A 17,643-nucleotide genomic window follows, 5' to 3' on the forward strand; every position below is an offset into this window, starting at 1 on the left:
GTTCTAGCTTGCCATGTTAATGGCCAGAAACTTCCACCCATGGTGATATTCAAAAGGAAGACCTTGCCAAAAGAGACCTTTCCAGCCGGCGTCATCATAAAAGCTAACTCGAAGGGATGGATGGATGAAGAAAAGATGAGCGAGTGGTTAAGGTAAGTTTACGCGAAGAGGCCGGGTGGCTTTTTTCACGCAGCTCCGTCCATGTTGATATACGACTCCATGCGCGCCCACATCACGCTGGTTTTTAATATATTATTAAAGTTTGACTGACCTATCTGACTGTTTTTTTGACATTCCTTTAGCGCAGTTAGATGCGGCTTATAACACGGGGCGGCTTATAGGTGGACAAAGTTTTGAAATATGCCGTTCATTGAAGGCGCGGCTTATAACCCAGGGCGGCTTATGGTGCGGAAAATACGGTACATTAAACATATGTTTCTTATTGCAAGTTTGTCCTTAAATAAAATAGTGTACTTACCAACTTGTCTTTTAGTAGTAAGTAAACAAACAAAGGCTCCTAATTTAGCTGCTGACATATACAGTAACATATTGTGTCCTTTATAATTCTATTATTTTGTCAACATTATTAAGGACAAGTGGTAGAAAATTAATTATTAGTCTACTTGTTCATTTACTGTTAATATCTGCTTACTTCCTCTTTTAACATTTTCTATTTACACTTCTGTTCAAATGTAATAATCACTTATTCTTCTGTTGTTTGGATGCTTTACATTAGTTTTGGTAGTTACAGGATCATACATTGGTCATATTCAAAGTCCTCATGTGTCCAAGGACATAAACATAATATATATTTTTTTAAACGAAAGAAGATGTTGTGATGCCAAAAAATGTTGATGTATTCATAGTAGTATCAACTAGATACGCTCCTGTACTTGGTATCATTACAGTGGATGTTTAGGTGTCGATCCACCAATGGCGTTTGTTTACATTTTTACACCGGCGAGCTACGGTGTGTACTTTTTAGAGGCGGTATAGTACCGAATATGATTCATTAGTATCGCGGTACTATACTAATACCGGTATACCGTACAACCCTACAACACACACACTAAAATGACAATATCCTTAAACTTTACAACAATCAACTGTTAGTTCATACTAAAATATCTGTACTATCACAACAAACTACATTGAATTTAAACTGATTTGTCCCCAAAGGCGTTCCGTAGAATATGTTGCACACTCTTATACAGTAAGTGACGGAATGATGTTCAAACAGGCTTACTTGCCATCGAGGGAAAAAAGACAAACAGAAGCAGACAATGGATCCACGCCTGCTAAATAAGGAGCATGATTGACCAAGACACAGGTGGGAATACTAATTGCTAACTGAAGACAGGTTTGGAGAACAATGTTCGGGAGGTGATTACGCCATAGCAGGAACGACACAAGGCAAGAAAAAAAACAAAAACAGGAGCGCAAAAACACAACTTAATACAACATAGGAAGAAATAACCACATTGCACAACTAGGCATGACTTGACACAACAGGCTATGACAGTCAATCAATCAATCAATCAAAGTTCATTTATACAGCCCTTAATCACGAGTGTCTCAAAGGGCTGCACGAGCCACAATGACATCCTCGGCTCAGATCCCACATCAGGGCAAGAAAAAACTCAACCCAATGAGCACAATGAGAAACCTCGGAGGGGTGACAGAGAGAGTAATAAACAATTTAGTTGTCATTTTATCATAATTAACTATAAAATGACAACTGTGGAGCTGCAGCATTTAGTTGTAACGTTATTGTAATTAACCATAACATTAAAGCTTGGCAGTATAAGTCAATTGCTGCAAAGATATTTCACCTGTCCCTGGTTGGCAACCTGAGCACATCTGTTAGTGGCTGCCAATCAGGCTTCTCTATATGCCAGGCTGGGGGATTGTTAGCCGTATGCAAATTTAATTAACTGTCTTGCATGTCAGCTGTTCACGTTGTTTCAAGTTTGCTTTACCTTGGATGTGGAGCTTGGCTGCTTATGCACTTCCCTGCTGCACTTCCTGGTGCCATATATGAGTATCAAAGTATCTTACCCATCCATCCATCCATTTTCTACCGCTTATTCCCTTTGGGGTCGCGGGGGGCGCTGGAGCCTATCTCAGCTACAATCGGGCGGAAGGCGGGGTACACCCTGGACAAGTCGCCACCTCATCGCAGAGTATCTTACCCACATGTAGTAATTTCTCTACTGCATCTTGAGGTCACAACTACCACAGCGATGCATGTTCCTGACAGAATCCTCCAGCCAGTGAGTGACCTCGCAGTGACGCCCGTCGGCGACGTGGCACCAGCATTTTGGACCGCATATATCCTGGGGGAAACATGAAGGCCAGGTTTTAAGCGGCTCCACCCCAGACCCAGCTCGCTCCCGCTTCCTCAACTTCGGCTGGTACTAGCTCCCCGGGTTGCCGAAGCCCAAGCTCCGCCCAACTACGGCAGCGATGCGTGTTTGTGACAGAAAATGTTTACATTTGACCTAGACCAGGGGTCGGCAACCCGCGGCTCTAGAGCCGCATCTTTAGCGCCGCCCTAGTGGCTCTCTGGAGCTTTTTCAAAAATGTATGAAAAATGGAAAAAGATGAGGGGAGAAAAATATATTTTTTTGTTTTAATATGGTTTCTGTAGGAGGACAAACATGACACAAACCTCCCTAATTGTTATAAAGCACACTGTTTATATTAAGCATGCCTCACTGATTCGAGTATTTTGCGAGTGCCGTTTTGTCCTACTAATTTTGGCGGTCCTTGAACTCACCGTAGTTTGTTTACATGTATAACTTTCTCCGACTTTCTCGGACGTGTTTTATGCCACTTCTTTTTCTGTCTCATTTTGTCCACCAAACTTTTAACGTTGTGCATGAATGCACAAAGGTGAGTTTTGTTGATGTTATTGACTTGTGTGGAGTGCTAATCAGACATATTTGGTCACTGCATGACTGCAAGCTAATCGATGCTAACATGCTATTTAGGCTAGCTATATGTACATATTGCATCATTATGCGTCATCTGTAGGTATATTTGAGGTCATTTAGTTTCCTTTAAGTCCTCTTAATTCAATGTATATCTCATGACACACTATCTGTATGTAATATGGCTTTTAATTTGTTGAGGCTCCAGACAGATTTGTTTTTGTATTTTTGGTCCAATATGGCTCTTTCAACATTTTGGGTTGCCGACCCCTGACCTAGACCATTTAAAGGGGAACTACACTTTTTTTTGGAAAATTGTTCAAAATCCCTATGAGTGACAAGAACACACATGTTTTTGGGTTTTTCAGGATTCTAAAGATGATAAAAAAACACTTGCAAAATGTGGCTAATAGGAGTCACCATTGTAGCCTTCAAAGCCCTCTAAAACAACTTCAAAACCCTCCATCGATGTTTTATGTACACACTGCAAGTATATATATATATACATATATATATATATATATATATATATATATATATATATATATATATATATATATATATATATATATATCCATCCATCCATCCATTTTCTACCGCTTATTCCCTTCGGGGTCAGCTACAATCGGGCGGAAGGCGGGGTACACCCTGGACAAGTCGCCACCTCATCACAGGGCTATATATATATATATATATATATATATATGTATGTGTGGGAAAAAAAATCACAAGACTATTTCATCTCTACAGGCCTGTTTCATGAAGGGGGGTACCCTCAATCGTCAGGAGATTTTAATGGGAGCATTCGCATACCATGGTTTATATAGGGCACAGAGTGGGTGGGTACAGGCTGGCCTAGGGGCGTGGTGATTGGCTCATGTGTTACCTAGGAGGTGTTTCCGTCTATGGCGGCATGTTGTTACAATTTCGCTGCGCTTGTTGAGGGATGACAGGTCTGGACGGTAAATAATAAACAGCTTCTCTTTCAAGCATAGGTTGCATCTTTTATTACCACTATTGTAAGGTGTGCTGGATGCAAGAATTTGCCATGTTATTGAATATTGTCTTTGAGGTCCCAAATGTGTTTGCTGAGTTCTGTGGTATTTCGCAGGTTTTTGTTCCTGAAAGCCTTGTGATTGTTCCATCTGGTTTTGAATGCACCCTCGGTTAATCCTACATATGTGTCGGATGTGTTAATGTCCTTGCGTATTACCTTAGATTGGTAGACAACTGATGTTTGTAAGCACCCCCCGTTGAGAGGGCAATCAGGTTTAAAACCTGATTGCCATCGAGCACTATTTTTTGGATAACCTTATTAAGACATATATATATATATATATATATATATATATATATATATATATATATATATATATATATATATATATATATATATATAATGTAGTAACAGACACCGCCCTGAGATCGGTAGGTTGTGAGTTCAAACCCTGGCCGAGTCATACCAAAGACTATAAAAAATGGGACCCATTACCTCCCTGCTTGGCACTCAGCATCAAGGGTTGGAATTGGGGGTTAAATCACCAAAAATTATTCCCGGGCGTGGCCACCGCTGCTGCTCACTGCTCCCCTCACCTCCCAGGTGGTGAACAAGGGGATGGGTCAAATGCAGAGGACAAATTTCACCACACCTAGTGTGTGCGTGTGACTATCATTGGTACTTTAACTTAAATGCAAAAAAGGTTTTTGGTCTTCTTGTCTCTCATAAGGCTTGTGAACGATGATGAAAATCCCCTATGCATTCAGTTCATCACATTTAAAGTATATATGTCGTGTGGAGTGTGTCATGCACATTTCTCTCTCTCTCTCTGTTTTCTCTCCGGTTGTCTCTTTATTGTGACATCTTCATTTCCTCCTTTCATGAGCGTGCAACAAAGAGCAACATTGGTCAGTTGGCAGGAAACACGCAGAGGCGGCGCAGTCAACGAAAGGCTTGCATTGTTTTTTTTTCGGAGGACTTTCCCCCCCCCCCCATTCATGTGGTAACTATATGAAGGTACTTATTTTATTTATTTTTTCTGCCCAAAAAAAAAAAAAGAGCTGCACGTGGAACGGGAATTAACTAGAAATATGCGGAATCATTATTGTTACACTGCGTAGAATGGAGCAATCGCTATTTCCCAGAAACCGGTTGCAGGACCCGCAGAATTTATTTTGGAAGCCTTTCATGTCCATCCAGTTTGTATTCCTGTCATATCATCGTTTTTTTGTGTCTAGACTTGTTACCTGCCAGCTTCCAAACAGGCCTCATGATGACATTTCACCCTTCCCTCCGTGGCAGGTGGAGCGGGAGCGTGGAGACCATGGCAGAGGCCGGCATGGCGAACCACCCCCAAGTGTTTGTGGTGGACAGCCGAGCCACCTTCTACTCCCCGCCCCGCGGCGTGAGAAAAACCAGATGGACACCGGCCGGTCACAAGGTTCTGCTGCTGGTGATGGCACTGACCGTGTTGGGACTTGTTGTCGAGGGATGTTTTGTCTACAAACTTTACATGAAAACGGAGGTGAGGTCGACGCCGATTTGAAGTTTGGGTTTTAAGCGAGTTAGGGAGTTGCTTCATCGAGAATTTCCCTTTTTTTCCCCCCATGCGTCATGACCGCCCCACAACCCCCGCACCACACAAGCACACACACACACACACACACACACCCTCACGCGCTGGTTCTACTCCGTCACACCACCATTTACTATGCAATAAATCAACATACAATAACAAATAGTAATCGAATAAAACACAGCTGACAGCCTCAATGTGTATTTTAAAGTTAAAGTTAAAGTACCACTGATAGTCACACACACACCAGGAGTGGTGAAATGTGTCCTCTGCATTTGACTCATCCCCTTGTTCCACCGCCTGGGAGGTGAGGGGAGCAGTGAGCAGCAGCGGTGGCCGTGCCCGGGAATCATTTTTTATTATTTATTATTCACTGCCAGGGTTCTTTTGTACACATGACAACGATGTGAGGGGTTTTCTCGGTTGGCATTCATCCATGCAGTCAGTAGCGAGTAATTCTGTGCGGTCCCTTTAAATGACATTCTGAGTTTGACCCGAGGTTAGCGTTTGTTGTGATCGCCGTTTTGAGTTGCCGAAAGTACAAGTTTACGACGGCTTGTCTGATTAAACGGCGCACGTGTTTGTGTGTTAAAAATAGCTCCAGTTGTCCTGCTTTCATATTACAAGCGCAACGATATGGCCTTGTTGACCCGTTGTTTGGTGCTGTGCTCATACTTGCCAACCTTGAGACCTCCGATTTCGGGAGGTGGGCGGGGGGTGTCGGGGGGGGCGTGGTTAAGAGGGGAGGAGTATATTTACAGCTAGAATTCACCAAGTCAAGTATTTCATATATACAGTGGGGCAAAAAAGTATTTAGTCAGCCACCAATTGTGCAAGTTCTCCCACTTAAAATGATGACAGAGGTCTGTAATTTTCATCATAGGTACACTTCAACTGTGAGAGACAGAATGTGAAAAAAAAATCCAGGAATTCACATTGTAGGATTTTTTAAAGAATTTATTTGTAAATTATGGTGGAAAATAAGTATTTGGTCAATAACAAAAATTCAACTCAATACTTTGTAATATAACCTTTGTTGGCAATAACAGAGGTCAAACGATTACTATAGGTCTTTACCAGGTTTGCACACACAGTAGCTGGTATTTTGGCCCATTCCTCCATGCAGATCTTCTCGAGAGCAGTGATGTTTTGGGGCTGTCGCCGAGCAACACGGACTTTCAACTCCCTCCACAGATTTTCTATGGGGTTGAGGTCTGGAGACTGGCTAGGCCACTCCAGGACTTTCAAATGCTTCTTACGGAGCCACAACTTTGTTGCCCGGGCGGTGTGTTTGGGATCATTGTCATGCTGGAAGACCCAGCCACGTTTCATCTTCAAAACTCTCACTGATGGAAGGAGGTTTTGGCTCAAAATCTCACGATACATGGCCCCATTCATTCTTTCCTTAACACAGATCAGTCGGCCTGTCCCCTTAGCAGAAAAACAGCCCCAAAGCATGATGTTTCCACCCCCATGCTTCACAGTAGGTATGGTGTTCTTGGGATGCAACTCAGTATTCTTCTTCCTCCAAACACGACGAGTTGAGTTTATACTAAAAAGTTCTATTTTGGCCCACTGTATATATATATATATACAGCCATTAATACAGGTAATGGCTGTATATATATGAGGAGACAAGAGAGGTGGAGAGTTTAGTTCAATGGCATATACAGCCATTAAGGTCTGGAGACTGTATTTTTTTGCCTCACTGTATATACATATAAGAAATACTTGACTTTCAGTGAATTCTAGCTATATTATATATATATATATATATATATATATATATATATATATATATATATATATATATATATATATATATATATATATATATAAATAAGACAAATACTTGAATTTCAGTGTTTATTTATTTACACATATACACACACATAACACTCATCTACTCATTGTTGAGTTAAGGGTTGAATTGTCCATGCTTGTTCTATTCTCTGTCACTATTTTTCTAACCATGCTGAACACCCTCTCTGATGATGCATTCTGCTTCGTCTCCTTGTTGTGTGCGCAGTTGTGCACTGCACTCTCTAAAAGCCGTAGATGTTAATGTCACCTATGCATGTACAGTAGATGGCAGTATTGTCCTGTTTAAGAGTGTCACAACATTGCTGTTTACGGCAGACGAACTGCTTTACGGTAGACGAAAACGTGACTGCTGTTTTTGTGTGTTGTTACCGCTCGGATAGGACGTTAATGAAACTGCCTAACAATAAACCCACATAAGAAACCAAGAAACATTCTACAGTTATAACGTGATTGGGCAGGCACGCTGTTTATATTGTGGGAAAGGGGACAGTGAAAACAGGCTGTCGACACGTCACTCAGGTCCGCCTGAATTTCGGGAGATTTTCGGGAGAAAATTTGTCCCGGGAGGTTTTCGGGAGAAGCGCTGAATTTCGGGAGTCTCCCGGAAAATCCGGGAGGGTTGGCAAGTATGGCTGTGCTGTTCTTATGTGTTTGGCATTACCGTATTTTTCGGACTATAGGTCGCAGTTTTTTTCATAGTTTGGCCGGGGGTGCGACTTATACTCAGGAGCGACTTGTGTGTGAAATTATTAACACATTACCGTAAAATATCAAATAATATTATTTAGCTCATTCACGTAAGAGACTGGACGTATAAGATTTCATGGGATTTACCATAATATGTTACGTTAACATACCAGGCACGTTCTCAGTTGGTTATGTATGCGTCATATAACGTGCACTTATTCAGCCTGTTGTTCACTATTCTTTATTTATTTTAAATTGCCTTTCAAATGTCTATTCTTGGTGTTGGGTTTTATCAAATAAATCTCCCCAAAAAATGCAACGTATACTCCAGTGCGACTTATATATGTTTTTTTCCTTCTTTATTATGCATTTTCGGCCGGTGCGACTTATACTCCGGGGCGACTTATACTCCCGAGAAATACGGTAATTACAGCAGGCACGGAAGATGGAAATTAGCCACTGGCAACAATCCTGCTGATTTGCACTTATAAAATAAAATCACAGTCAAATAAAGCCTGAAGAAACTTCATTGGAAATATCAACAATGTAGAATTTCTACACAAGGCGGACAACAGAGAAGACTGGAGAGCCCTGATTATCTATGTCTGCAAACAGGCCTGATACACACTAAAAAAATGCTGTGTTATTTTGATAACCCAATTTATGAGTTGCGAGTGTTGGGTTAAAATTTTGAGTTATTTTTGTGAAGAGCAATCCATTTTTTTGGGTTATAAGGGTATTATTTTAACTCAATTTATGGGTTTTCAAAACTATAAACCATTTTTCAATGAGTAATGCATTTTTGGATAAAAGGCTTTTTTTTAAATTAAAAAGGTGCTTTTTTTCTTGAAGCAAATTTTTATTAAGGATTAATCACATTAATGTAACGATCTGTCACTTCATTTCTGTTTGTTTCCTAGTTTTTGTATTTACCGTATTTTCCGCACCATTAGCCGCACCTAAAAACCACAAATTTACTCAAAAGCTGACAGTGCGGCTTTTAACGCGGTGCGCTTTATATATGGATAAATATTAAGATTCATTTTCATAAAGTTTCGTTCTCGCAACTTCGGTAAACAGCCGCCATCTTTTTTCCCGGTAGAGCAGGAAGCGCTTCTTCTTCTACGCAAGCAACCGCCGAGGTAAGCACCCGCCCCCATAGAACAGGAAGCGCTTCTTCTTGTACTGTAAGCAACCACCCGCCCCCGGAAGAAGAAGAAGCGCGCGGTCCATGCTGGGATATGTGACGTTTCATTTCCATTTGTGTGTTTATGTAAAGACCCCAAAATGGCTCCTATTAAGTGTGTTGTCTGTCTAATTATAAATAATGCAGACGAGGCGTGTTAACTGAGTTCTCAACGTTTACTCACAGCGTGTTCATAACCACATTCTAACTGCCAGCATACAACAACGCTTCTCAGGGCTACCGCGCATGCTCGTAACTATCGTTGCATGCTGGGTAGTGTAGTTGTTATATTTGCTAGCTCATAACATCACAGTAAGAGACACGCTTACGCGCTTAATTCAATACTCGCCGTCATTCCGGGTGGATTGACAAAAGACCTCCAGCCGCTAGATATTGGTGTCAACAGGGCATTCGAAGCTAGACTGCTAACTGCGTGGGAACAATGGATGACAGAAGGCGAACACACATTCACTAAGACAGGGAGGCAGCGCCAGACGACGCCAACATCTGCCAGTGGATCGTAAATGCCTGGGCAGATATTTCGGTCACAACTGTGGTCCGAGCTTTCCGGAAGGCAGGATTCACAGAACTGCTGGATAACAGTGACACTGACTCCGATTACTTCGACGAGACGGAGCCGGCCATTTTGGATCTCACATTTGCCCAACTTTTCACTTCGGACACCGAAGACGAAGGATTTACGAATGAAGAATAACTTCAGAAAGTGAGCGCTATGTTTATTTTGTGTGTTGTGACATTAACGTTCGAGCAACATTATGTTGCTATTGCTCTGCACTATTTTGAATTTTACTATGTTTGTGATTGCACATTTGCGTACATTTTGGGAGTGAACAGAGTTGTTAGAACGCTGGTTTTTAATATATTATTAAAGTTTGACTGACCTATCTGACTGTTTTTTTGACATTCCCTTTAGCGCAGCGTAGGCGCGGCTTATAGTCCGGGGCGGCTTATTGGTGGACAAAGTTATGAAATATGCCATTCATTGAAGGTGCGGCTAATAATCCGGTGCGCCTTATAGTGCGGAAAATACGGTACTTCCTATCAGTGCTCTTATTTTGATTTCCACTTTCTGCTTGTTCCGCTGAGCACTGTGTTCGTTCACTCACCTGCTGTTGATTGGCACCTGGTCCACACCTGCTGTTGATTGGCACCTGGTCCACACCTGCGGCCAATCAGCATATGTCTATTTATGCTTCACTCGAGCACTTCTCAGAGCTCGAAGATCGCTTTATGTTGGGGAACGTTTATGTGCAAGACTGCTTTATTTCTGTTGATGATAATAAAAAATCATCTTACCTTGTCATCTGCTGGTTCCTGCATCTTGGGGTCTCAAAAGACTGCAACCATGCGAGTTCCTCACAATTAACATTACTTACAATCACACATCTTATATACATGAAAATATTTGAGCATGCTGTATAGAACTACTATTGTCATGATCCGCTGCCCCAATCATGTTTGTTTAGTTTTTGACTCCCTCAGTTCATGTTTTGAGCAGCCCTGGGTTTGTGTTTTGGTTGCCATGACTGCAGATTGTTTTCACCTGCCTCTGATTAGTGTTTAAGACGCTCACCTGCTCCTGGGCACTAATCAGAGAGCTACTTATTCCCTGCTTTTCGCCACACTCAGTCTGACTTGAACAGTTACGACGGCTACTAATTTGATTCCTGAGCTAAGCTTCGCCTTTTTGTTTGCACGTTTACATGCTAAGCTTTTCTTGTTCGCTATTCCGTTGGCTTCCCATGCTATCGGCACGCTGGTGCTCTTTTGTTTGTATCCCGCATGATTTCTGAACAATAAATAATTTCCTTACGTGCGTGTTGCATCCGGTGTCCTATCTGCATCCTGGGAGAACGATCCACGCAGTAAAATGCGCCGTGACAACTATGACCATACACGGCAATTCTTGTAAAAAAAAAAATTAAAAAAAATGACACTCATATCTTGCTTTTGAGTATATTTTAATGGAATAAAAATAATTTTGATCAGTAGTTGGGAAGAAGTAGGACAAAACAGCAGTAAGATTTATCATTTTTAACCAAATATTCGGTCAAGGAGCGCTAAATAGCGCAACCCAATAGTTGGGTTTTGTCACGACTTGGTCCTGGGTGTTTGCTTTTCCGGAAGGCAACGGAAAGTTGGCTTGGGCGAGACGGGAATGTGAGTACATGATTGTTTATTACTATCAAAAAAAGGACAAACGAAAAGCGCGCACAGTGGCGGAGAACAAACTATGAAACCAAAAGACTACAGCATTAATAAACAAAAACTTACTTGGCTTGGACTAAAGTTGCAGCATGAAAGATGGACATGAAAAAACAAGTGTCAGGAATGTGAAGAGCATAAATGTGCGATGTCGCCAGAAAGACAAACTGAAAACAATGAACTTAAATACTACAGACATGATTAGTGAAAACAGGTGCGTGACTCAAAACGTGAAACAGGTACGTGACGTGACAAGTGAAAACTATTGGGTTGCTATGGTGACAAACAAGAGTGCACAATGAGTCCAAATGTGGAACAGGTGAAACTAATGGGTAACTATGGAAACAAGACAAGGGAGTGAAAAGCCAGAAACTAAAGAGTCCAATAACTAAACTAAACAAAACATGACTAAAACAAAACATGATTACACAGACATGACAGGTTTGGAATAACCCAACATTTTAGTGAGAATAACTCAGATTTTGTGTTAAATAAATTCAACCCAATAGTTGGGTTATGAATCAACCAATGTTGAGTTAGCATAACTCAACTTTTGTGTTAAATAATTTAACCCAACATTAACATAACTCAACTTTTTGGTTAAATAATTCAACGCAAAAAATTAACCCAAAATGTTGAGTTAAAATAACTCAAATACGCGGTTCGTCCTTTTCTGAACCAGCAGTTGGGTTATTTTTTAACCCAACATTTTTTAGTATGTACTCCATGATGATGATGATGGAATCACCTCAAATGCATGTTTTTTGGAATGTGGGAGGAAAGCGATGTACCTGGAGTAAAACCACGGAAGCTCACCAAAAAACATAAGCAAAAAAACATTTGTAAAAGAAGATTATTTCCATTCAATACAGTAATTAGAATTCATTGGAATAATTATCTTCGGTTTATACATAATTATTAAACACACTAGGGGCATTGCTAGGCATAAACCTCTACCGGGGCACTGCTTTAAGGGAGGGGTCACCCTGTTTACTGTATTTACTCATCTCTTACTGCCGCCCCGGCCTCTGCTTCAGGGAAAACATTTCCTGATATCCACCTCCAGAACATTACTTAGTTTCATTTTTAAGATAATCTTATGCAATTGACTGGCTGTGTGTGCTCCAGTGTACCACACCCGTGGGAAAGCTGCATGTGTATACCTGTTCCAGAAGTGGGTAGAGTAGCAAAACAATTTACTTAAGTAAAAGACTCAAGTAAAAGTAATAAGCAGTCATCCAAATACTTGAGTAAGAGGAAATATTCCGTGAAAAAATTACTCAAGTACTGGGTAACTAGGGAGTAACTTGTAATTTCTTCAGTAGCTAATTTTCATTTTAATGCATTACAACTAGGGATGTCTGATATTGGCTTTTTTGCCGATATCCGATATTCCGATATTGTCCAACTCTTAATTACCGATACGTATATCAACCAATACCGATATATACAGTCGTGGAATTAACACATTATTATGCCTAATTTGGACAACCGGGTATGGTGAAGATAAGATCCTTTTTAAAAAAAATTAATAAAATAAGATAAATAAATGAAAACTATTTTCTTGAATAAAAAAGAAAGTAAAACAACATAAAAACAGTTACATAGAAACTAGTAATTAATCAATCATGTGTGCTTACGGACTGTATCCCTTGCAGACTGTATTGATATATATTGATATATAATGTAGGAACCAGAATATTAATAACAGAAAGAAACAACCCTTTTGTGTGAATGAGTGTGAATTGTAAGTGTATTTTGTGTTTTTTGTGTTGATTTAATAAAAATACAAAAAAAACAACAAAAAAAACACCGATAATGGAAAAATCAATATTATCGGACATCTCTAATTACAACGATAGTGTGTGTGTGGGTGTACCTCAAAATATACAAAATATATTATGACACCATATATGGTGCTAACAGGGCTAATGTTAGCATATGCGCAACTAAAACATTTAACATTTCTAACTCACCGCAACAAATTTTCTTTAGTTGGAAGTGGAATTCCCTGCAGACTAAAATGTGAATTTTTTAAATTATTTTTTTTAACCTTTCCTGTCTAGCCACATGCACAAATCATATTGTTGACGTCGGTGCCCATATATGCTGAACAGATTTACTGGTTGCCCTATTTGTATTTGACTTTATTAAATGTTTGGATGTGTTTAGAGTTTGGCGCAGGAGGGGATAGAAAGAAGAAGAAAAAAGAGAAAGAAGAGAGAGACAACAATAACAAAACCCCCAAAACTATCAGCAAATACAACATATACAAATATGATACTAACAATTAAACAGATAAACAAATGAATAAAGTAGATAGTATTAACACAGTAATCTCAATGAACATTGTTGCACTACAATGGAACAATAACAATACCAATATAGACAACAATATTGATAATGAATAATTATAATAATGACCTCTATTATCAACATTACAATTGCTTCGAATGAAACAATACAAAAATGTTATGAATACTTAAATACAAAAGAAAAAGAGAATAGGAAGGGAGTTTAACCTTTTACATTGTTATGGTATAAATAGGGCAAGCTTTAGCAGTGTGTCATGTTTTTTAATGTATATATTTCTACTGACACTGATGGCAGCGCAGTATATGCATTTTTATTTTTACTAGTTACTAACTAGCCTTGTTTCTTTGGACTGCGATTCACACACTGTCATGTCACTTTTTACAGTGTGAGGGCGCAATTTGATTGGAAAAATGGAGTGAAATGTCAAACGTGCTTATGTTGGATTGAGTAAAACAAAGTCTGTGACAGAGTCAGCTGGAAAAAGTCTGTATGACAATTCTAAACGATTCATCTTTTCTATTCTATTTTTACTCTGATAAATCCCAGTACTCCCGGCACAACTCATTTATACTGGAGCACTTGCCCCCGTAAGCAGATGTAATGTTTTCCTTCGTGAATTAAGTTTTACTCGTGCATGTGTGTGGACGTGATGAAATCTCCACACCTCACATCGCTTGTCTAGTCATACTGCTTTTTTTTAACTTGCATTCTTTGCCTGCAGACTGATGTATGACTTTCTCTTCTGATGTTCCCCTGCAGGTATTTTCCATTTGTGGGTCTGATCCACTCTGTCAAAACTTGTCCAACCCTAAAACATTTGCCAAGCAGGTTAGTGCCAAATGATGTACGTAATCAATCATATCCGTCTGCCAGATTGCCTCACTGACCCACTGGCTTCTTTCTTTCTTTCAGTTTGGTGCCTTCAGAGGCCACATGACATCTGATGGTATTAAGTATTACTATCATTATTATAATTGTTATTATTACTATAAAAATGATGTATTATTATTATTATTATTATTATTATTATTATTATTATTTTTACTATTATTATTATTATTATTATTATTATTATTATTATTATTATTATGTATGATAGATAGATAGATGAGAGATACACAGATAGATAAATAGATGGATGATGGATGGATGTATGGATGGATGGATGAATATATAAATAGATAGATAGATAGATAGATAGATAGATAGATAGATAGATAGATAGATAGATAGATAGATAGATGGATAGATAGATATTATAGGGTATTGTAGGTAGTTAGTAGGTTGGTTGGTTCGTAGGTAGATCTGTAGGTAAGTTGGTTGGTAGGTCAGTAAGTTGGTTAGTGAGTAGGTTCGTAGGTTGGTTGGTTGGTTCGTATGAAGGTAAAAAGGTAGGTAGTAGATGGGCAGGTAGGTAGTTAGGCAGGTATATTAATTGGTAGGTAGGTAGTAGATCGGCAGGTAAGTAAGTAGGTAGGTAGTTATATTAATTGGTTGGTAGGTATATTGGTTGGTAGGTAGGCATATCTGTTGGTTGGTAGGTACTGTAGGTAGATAGGTATGTTGGTTGGTTGGTAGGTCGATAGGTATGTTGGTAAGTACTGTAGGTAGGTTAGTTGGGATGTTGGTTGATGGTAAGTAGGTAGGTAGATAGATTGGTTGGTCGGTCTATAAGATTTACAATGAATGAATTAACTGTAAAGTTATCCTCCTCCCTTTAAAAACAGGTAGGAAAATGTGTAGGTAATAGATGGACAGGTAGGTATATAGATAGATTTTGGTTGGTTGGTTGGTTGGTTGGTAGATCAGTGTGTTGGTTAGTAGGTAGATAGGTATGTTAGTTGGTTGGTTGGTTGGTAGGTTGGTATATTGGTTGGTTGTTTTAGATGATAGGTAGGTAGGTAGGTCAATTGGTAGGTAGGGACGTTGGTTGGTTGGTAGGTAGATAAGTCAGTAGGTCGATAGGTAGATATGTAGGTAATTTGGTCGATTTAAAATGTAAAATTAATGAATTCATTGTGAAGTTATCCTCCTACCTTTAAAAACAGGTAGGTAAATAGGTAGGCAGTAGGTTGGCACATAGGTGGATAGGTATGCTGGTTGGTTGGTTTGGTTGGTTGGTAGGTAGGTATGCTGGTTGGTAGGTATGTTGGTTGGTTAGTTCGTAGGTAGGTAGGAAGGTAAGTATGTTGGTTGGTAGGTAAGTAGGTATGTTGGTTGGTAGGTACTATATGTAGGTAGTTAGGTTGGTTGGTTGGTTGGTTTGGATGATTAGTAGGTAGGTAGGTAGGTAGGTTGGTATGTCGATAGGTAGATAATTTGGTAGGTTGGTCGAAAATATTTAAAAGTTTTAAAATGAATGAATTCATTGTAAAGTTATGTGTACCTTTAAAAACAGGCTCCAATGAGGTTGACCGAGCGCAGCCTCTACTGGGACAAAAGCCATTTGCCCACCTGATGTGTAAGAGTCCTCTTATTAAACAGTACCCATAAATAAAAGTTTTTTTTTTTTACCTGTATTACTTGAAAGTTTTGATTAAAACATCGTGTTCAAATCAGGTAGCAGCAGTCCGATCGGGGAGAAAAATGTCGTACAGTGGGTTGACAAAGTGGGTGACGCCGTCACCTACCAGATGAGCTACAGCAATGGCCGCCTGTTGGTGGAGAAAGAAGGGTATTACTACCTCTACTCCAAAGTGCAACTAAATGCAGCAGAGACGTGTTCTCTCACCCAGCACAAGGTGATGAAAGACACCATGGCATATGACCACTCTATCGAACTTATGAAATCAAAACGGTTAGTTCCTTCCTCCCTTCTTCTGTTGTTACACAACCACTACTGTTTTCAATCGACAACGATACTCTTGGACTGTTTGATTCAGGTCCCGCTGCTGGACCCCAAAACCTTCAAGTGGGAGGTCTTCAGGAGGGGAGGATCTGTGGGACAGTTTCTTGGCAGGGATCTTCCACCTGCAGTTGGGCGATCACATTTTTGTCACGGTGGATAACATACACAAGTTGCGCCCTGGACAGAGTGAAAACTTCATGGGAGCTTTTATGGTAGCTCCTTAAAAAGACTTGATTGTAATCTCACGAAAACAGTATCTGACATTCAGACTAGAGCTGTGTTTTTCAACCTTTTTTGAGCCAAGGCACATGTCCAGTGGCACACCACCAGCAGAAAACATTAAAAAAATGAAACTCAGCAGCCGATATTGACAATAAAAAGTTGTTCTCGCAATTGTTGGATATGATTTTAAACCGTAACAGACTATGCCTCACTACAGCTCTTGTCTCAAAGTAGGTCTAGAGCAGTTGTTCTTAACCTGGGTTCGATTAAACCCTAGAGGGGTTTGGTGAGTCGGCCTCAGGGGTTCGGCGGACCCTCCACCGCGGAGGGCGAGACACATCCGACTCATCGTGTAAATAAAAACTTCTCCCTATCTGCGTATTATGGATACGGCAACAGCAGAAGTCACGCTGATTTGCAGGTGTGTAATTTGTTTTGTGTTGGTTTTGTTCTTTGAACAAGGTGATGTTTGCGCATGGTTCATTTTGTGCACCTTTGTCTTGAATTTGAAAAAATGTATATATATATTTTTCACTAAAGAAAAGTTCCGTGAATGCGCATATGAAACTGGTGGGGTTCGGTACCTCCAACAAAGTTAAGAACCAACTGGTCTAGAGTCATGACCTGTCACATCACGCCGTGACTTATTTAGAGTTTTTTGGTGTTTTCCTGTGTGTAGTGTTTTAGTTCCGGTCTTGCGCTCCTATTTTGGTGACTTTTCCTGTTTTGTTGGTGTTTTCCTGTAGCAATCAAGACTTTTTAAGTTGTGCGGACACAATCCTTCTTTGTGGGGACTTTGTTGATCTCCGAATGTACAGTTCGGAGATT

At 40.0% G+C, this 17,643-nt stretch overlaps 1 protein-coding gene across 1 annotated transcript; it reads left to right on the forward strand.

Annotated features, from left to right (window-relative positions):
• Nucleotides 1-4,829: 4,829 nt before the first annotated feature.
• On the forward strand, nucleotides 4,830-16,986 carry LOC133624305 (tumor necrosis factor ligand superfamily member 14-like). Its single transcript, XM_061987785.2, has 7 exons — nucleotides 4,830-4,947; nucleotides 5,233-5,455; nucleotides 14,505-14,573; nucleotides 14,658-14,691; nucleotides 16,144-16,206; nucleotides 16,305-16,542; nucleotides 16,628-16,986. The coding sequence occupies exons 2-7, from the start codon at nucleotides 5,255-5,257 to the stop codon at nucleotides 16,815-16,817; spliced, it is 795 nt and encodes a 264-aa protein (XP_061843769.1). The 5' UTR covers nucleotides 4,830-4,947; nucleotides 5,233-5,254; the 3' UTR covers nucleotides 16,818-16,986.
• The last annotated feature ends 657 nt before the right edge of the window (nucleotides 16,987-17,643 follow it).

This window comes from Nerophis lumbriciformis, linkage group LG27, assembly GCF_033978685.3.
Source record: "Nerophis lumbriciformis linkage group LG27, RoL_Nlum_v2.1, whole genome shotgun sequence".
NCBI classification, from domain to species: domain Eukaryota; kingdom Metazoa; phylum Chordata; class Actinopteri; order Syngnathiformes; family Syngnathidae; genus Nerophis; species Nerophis lumbriciformis.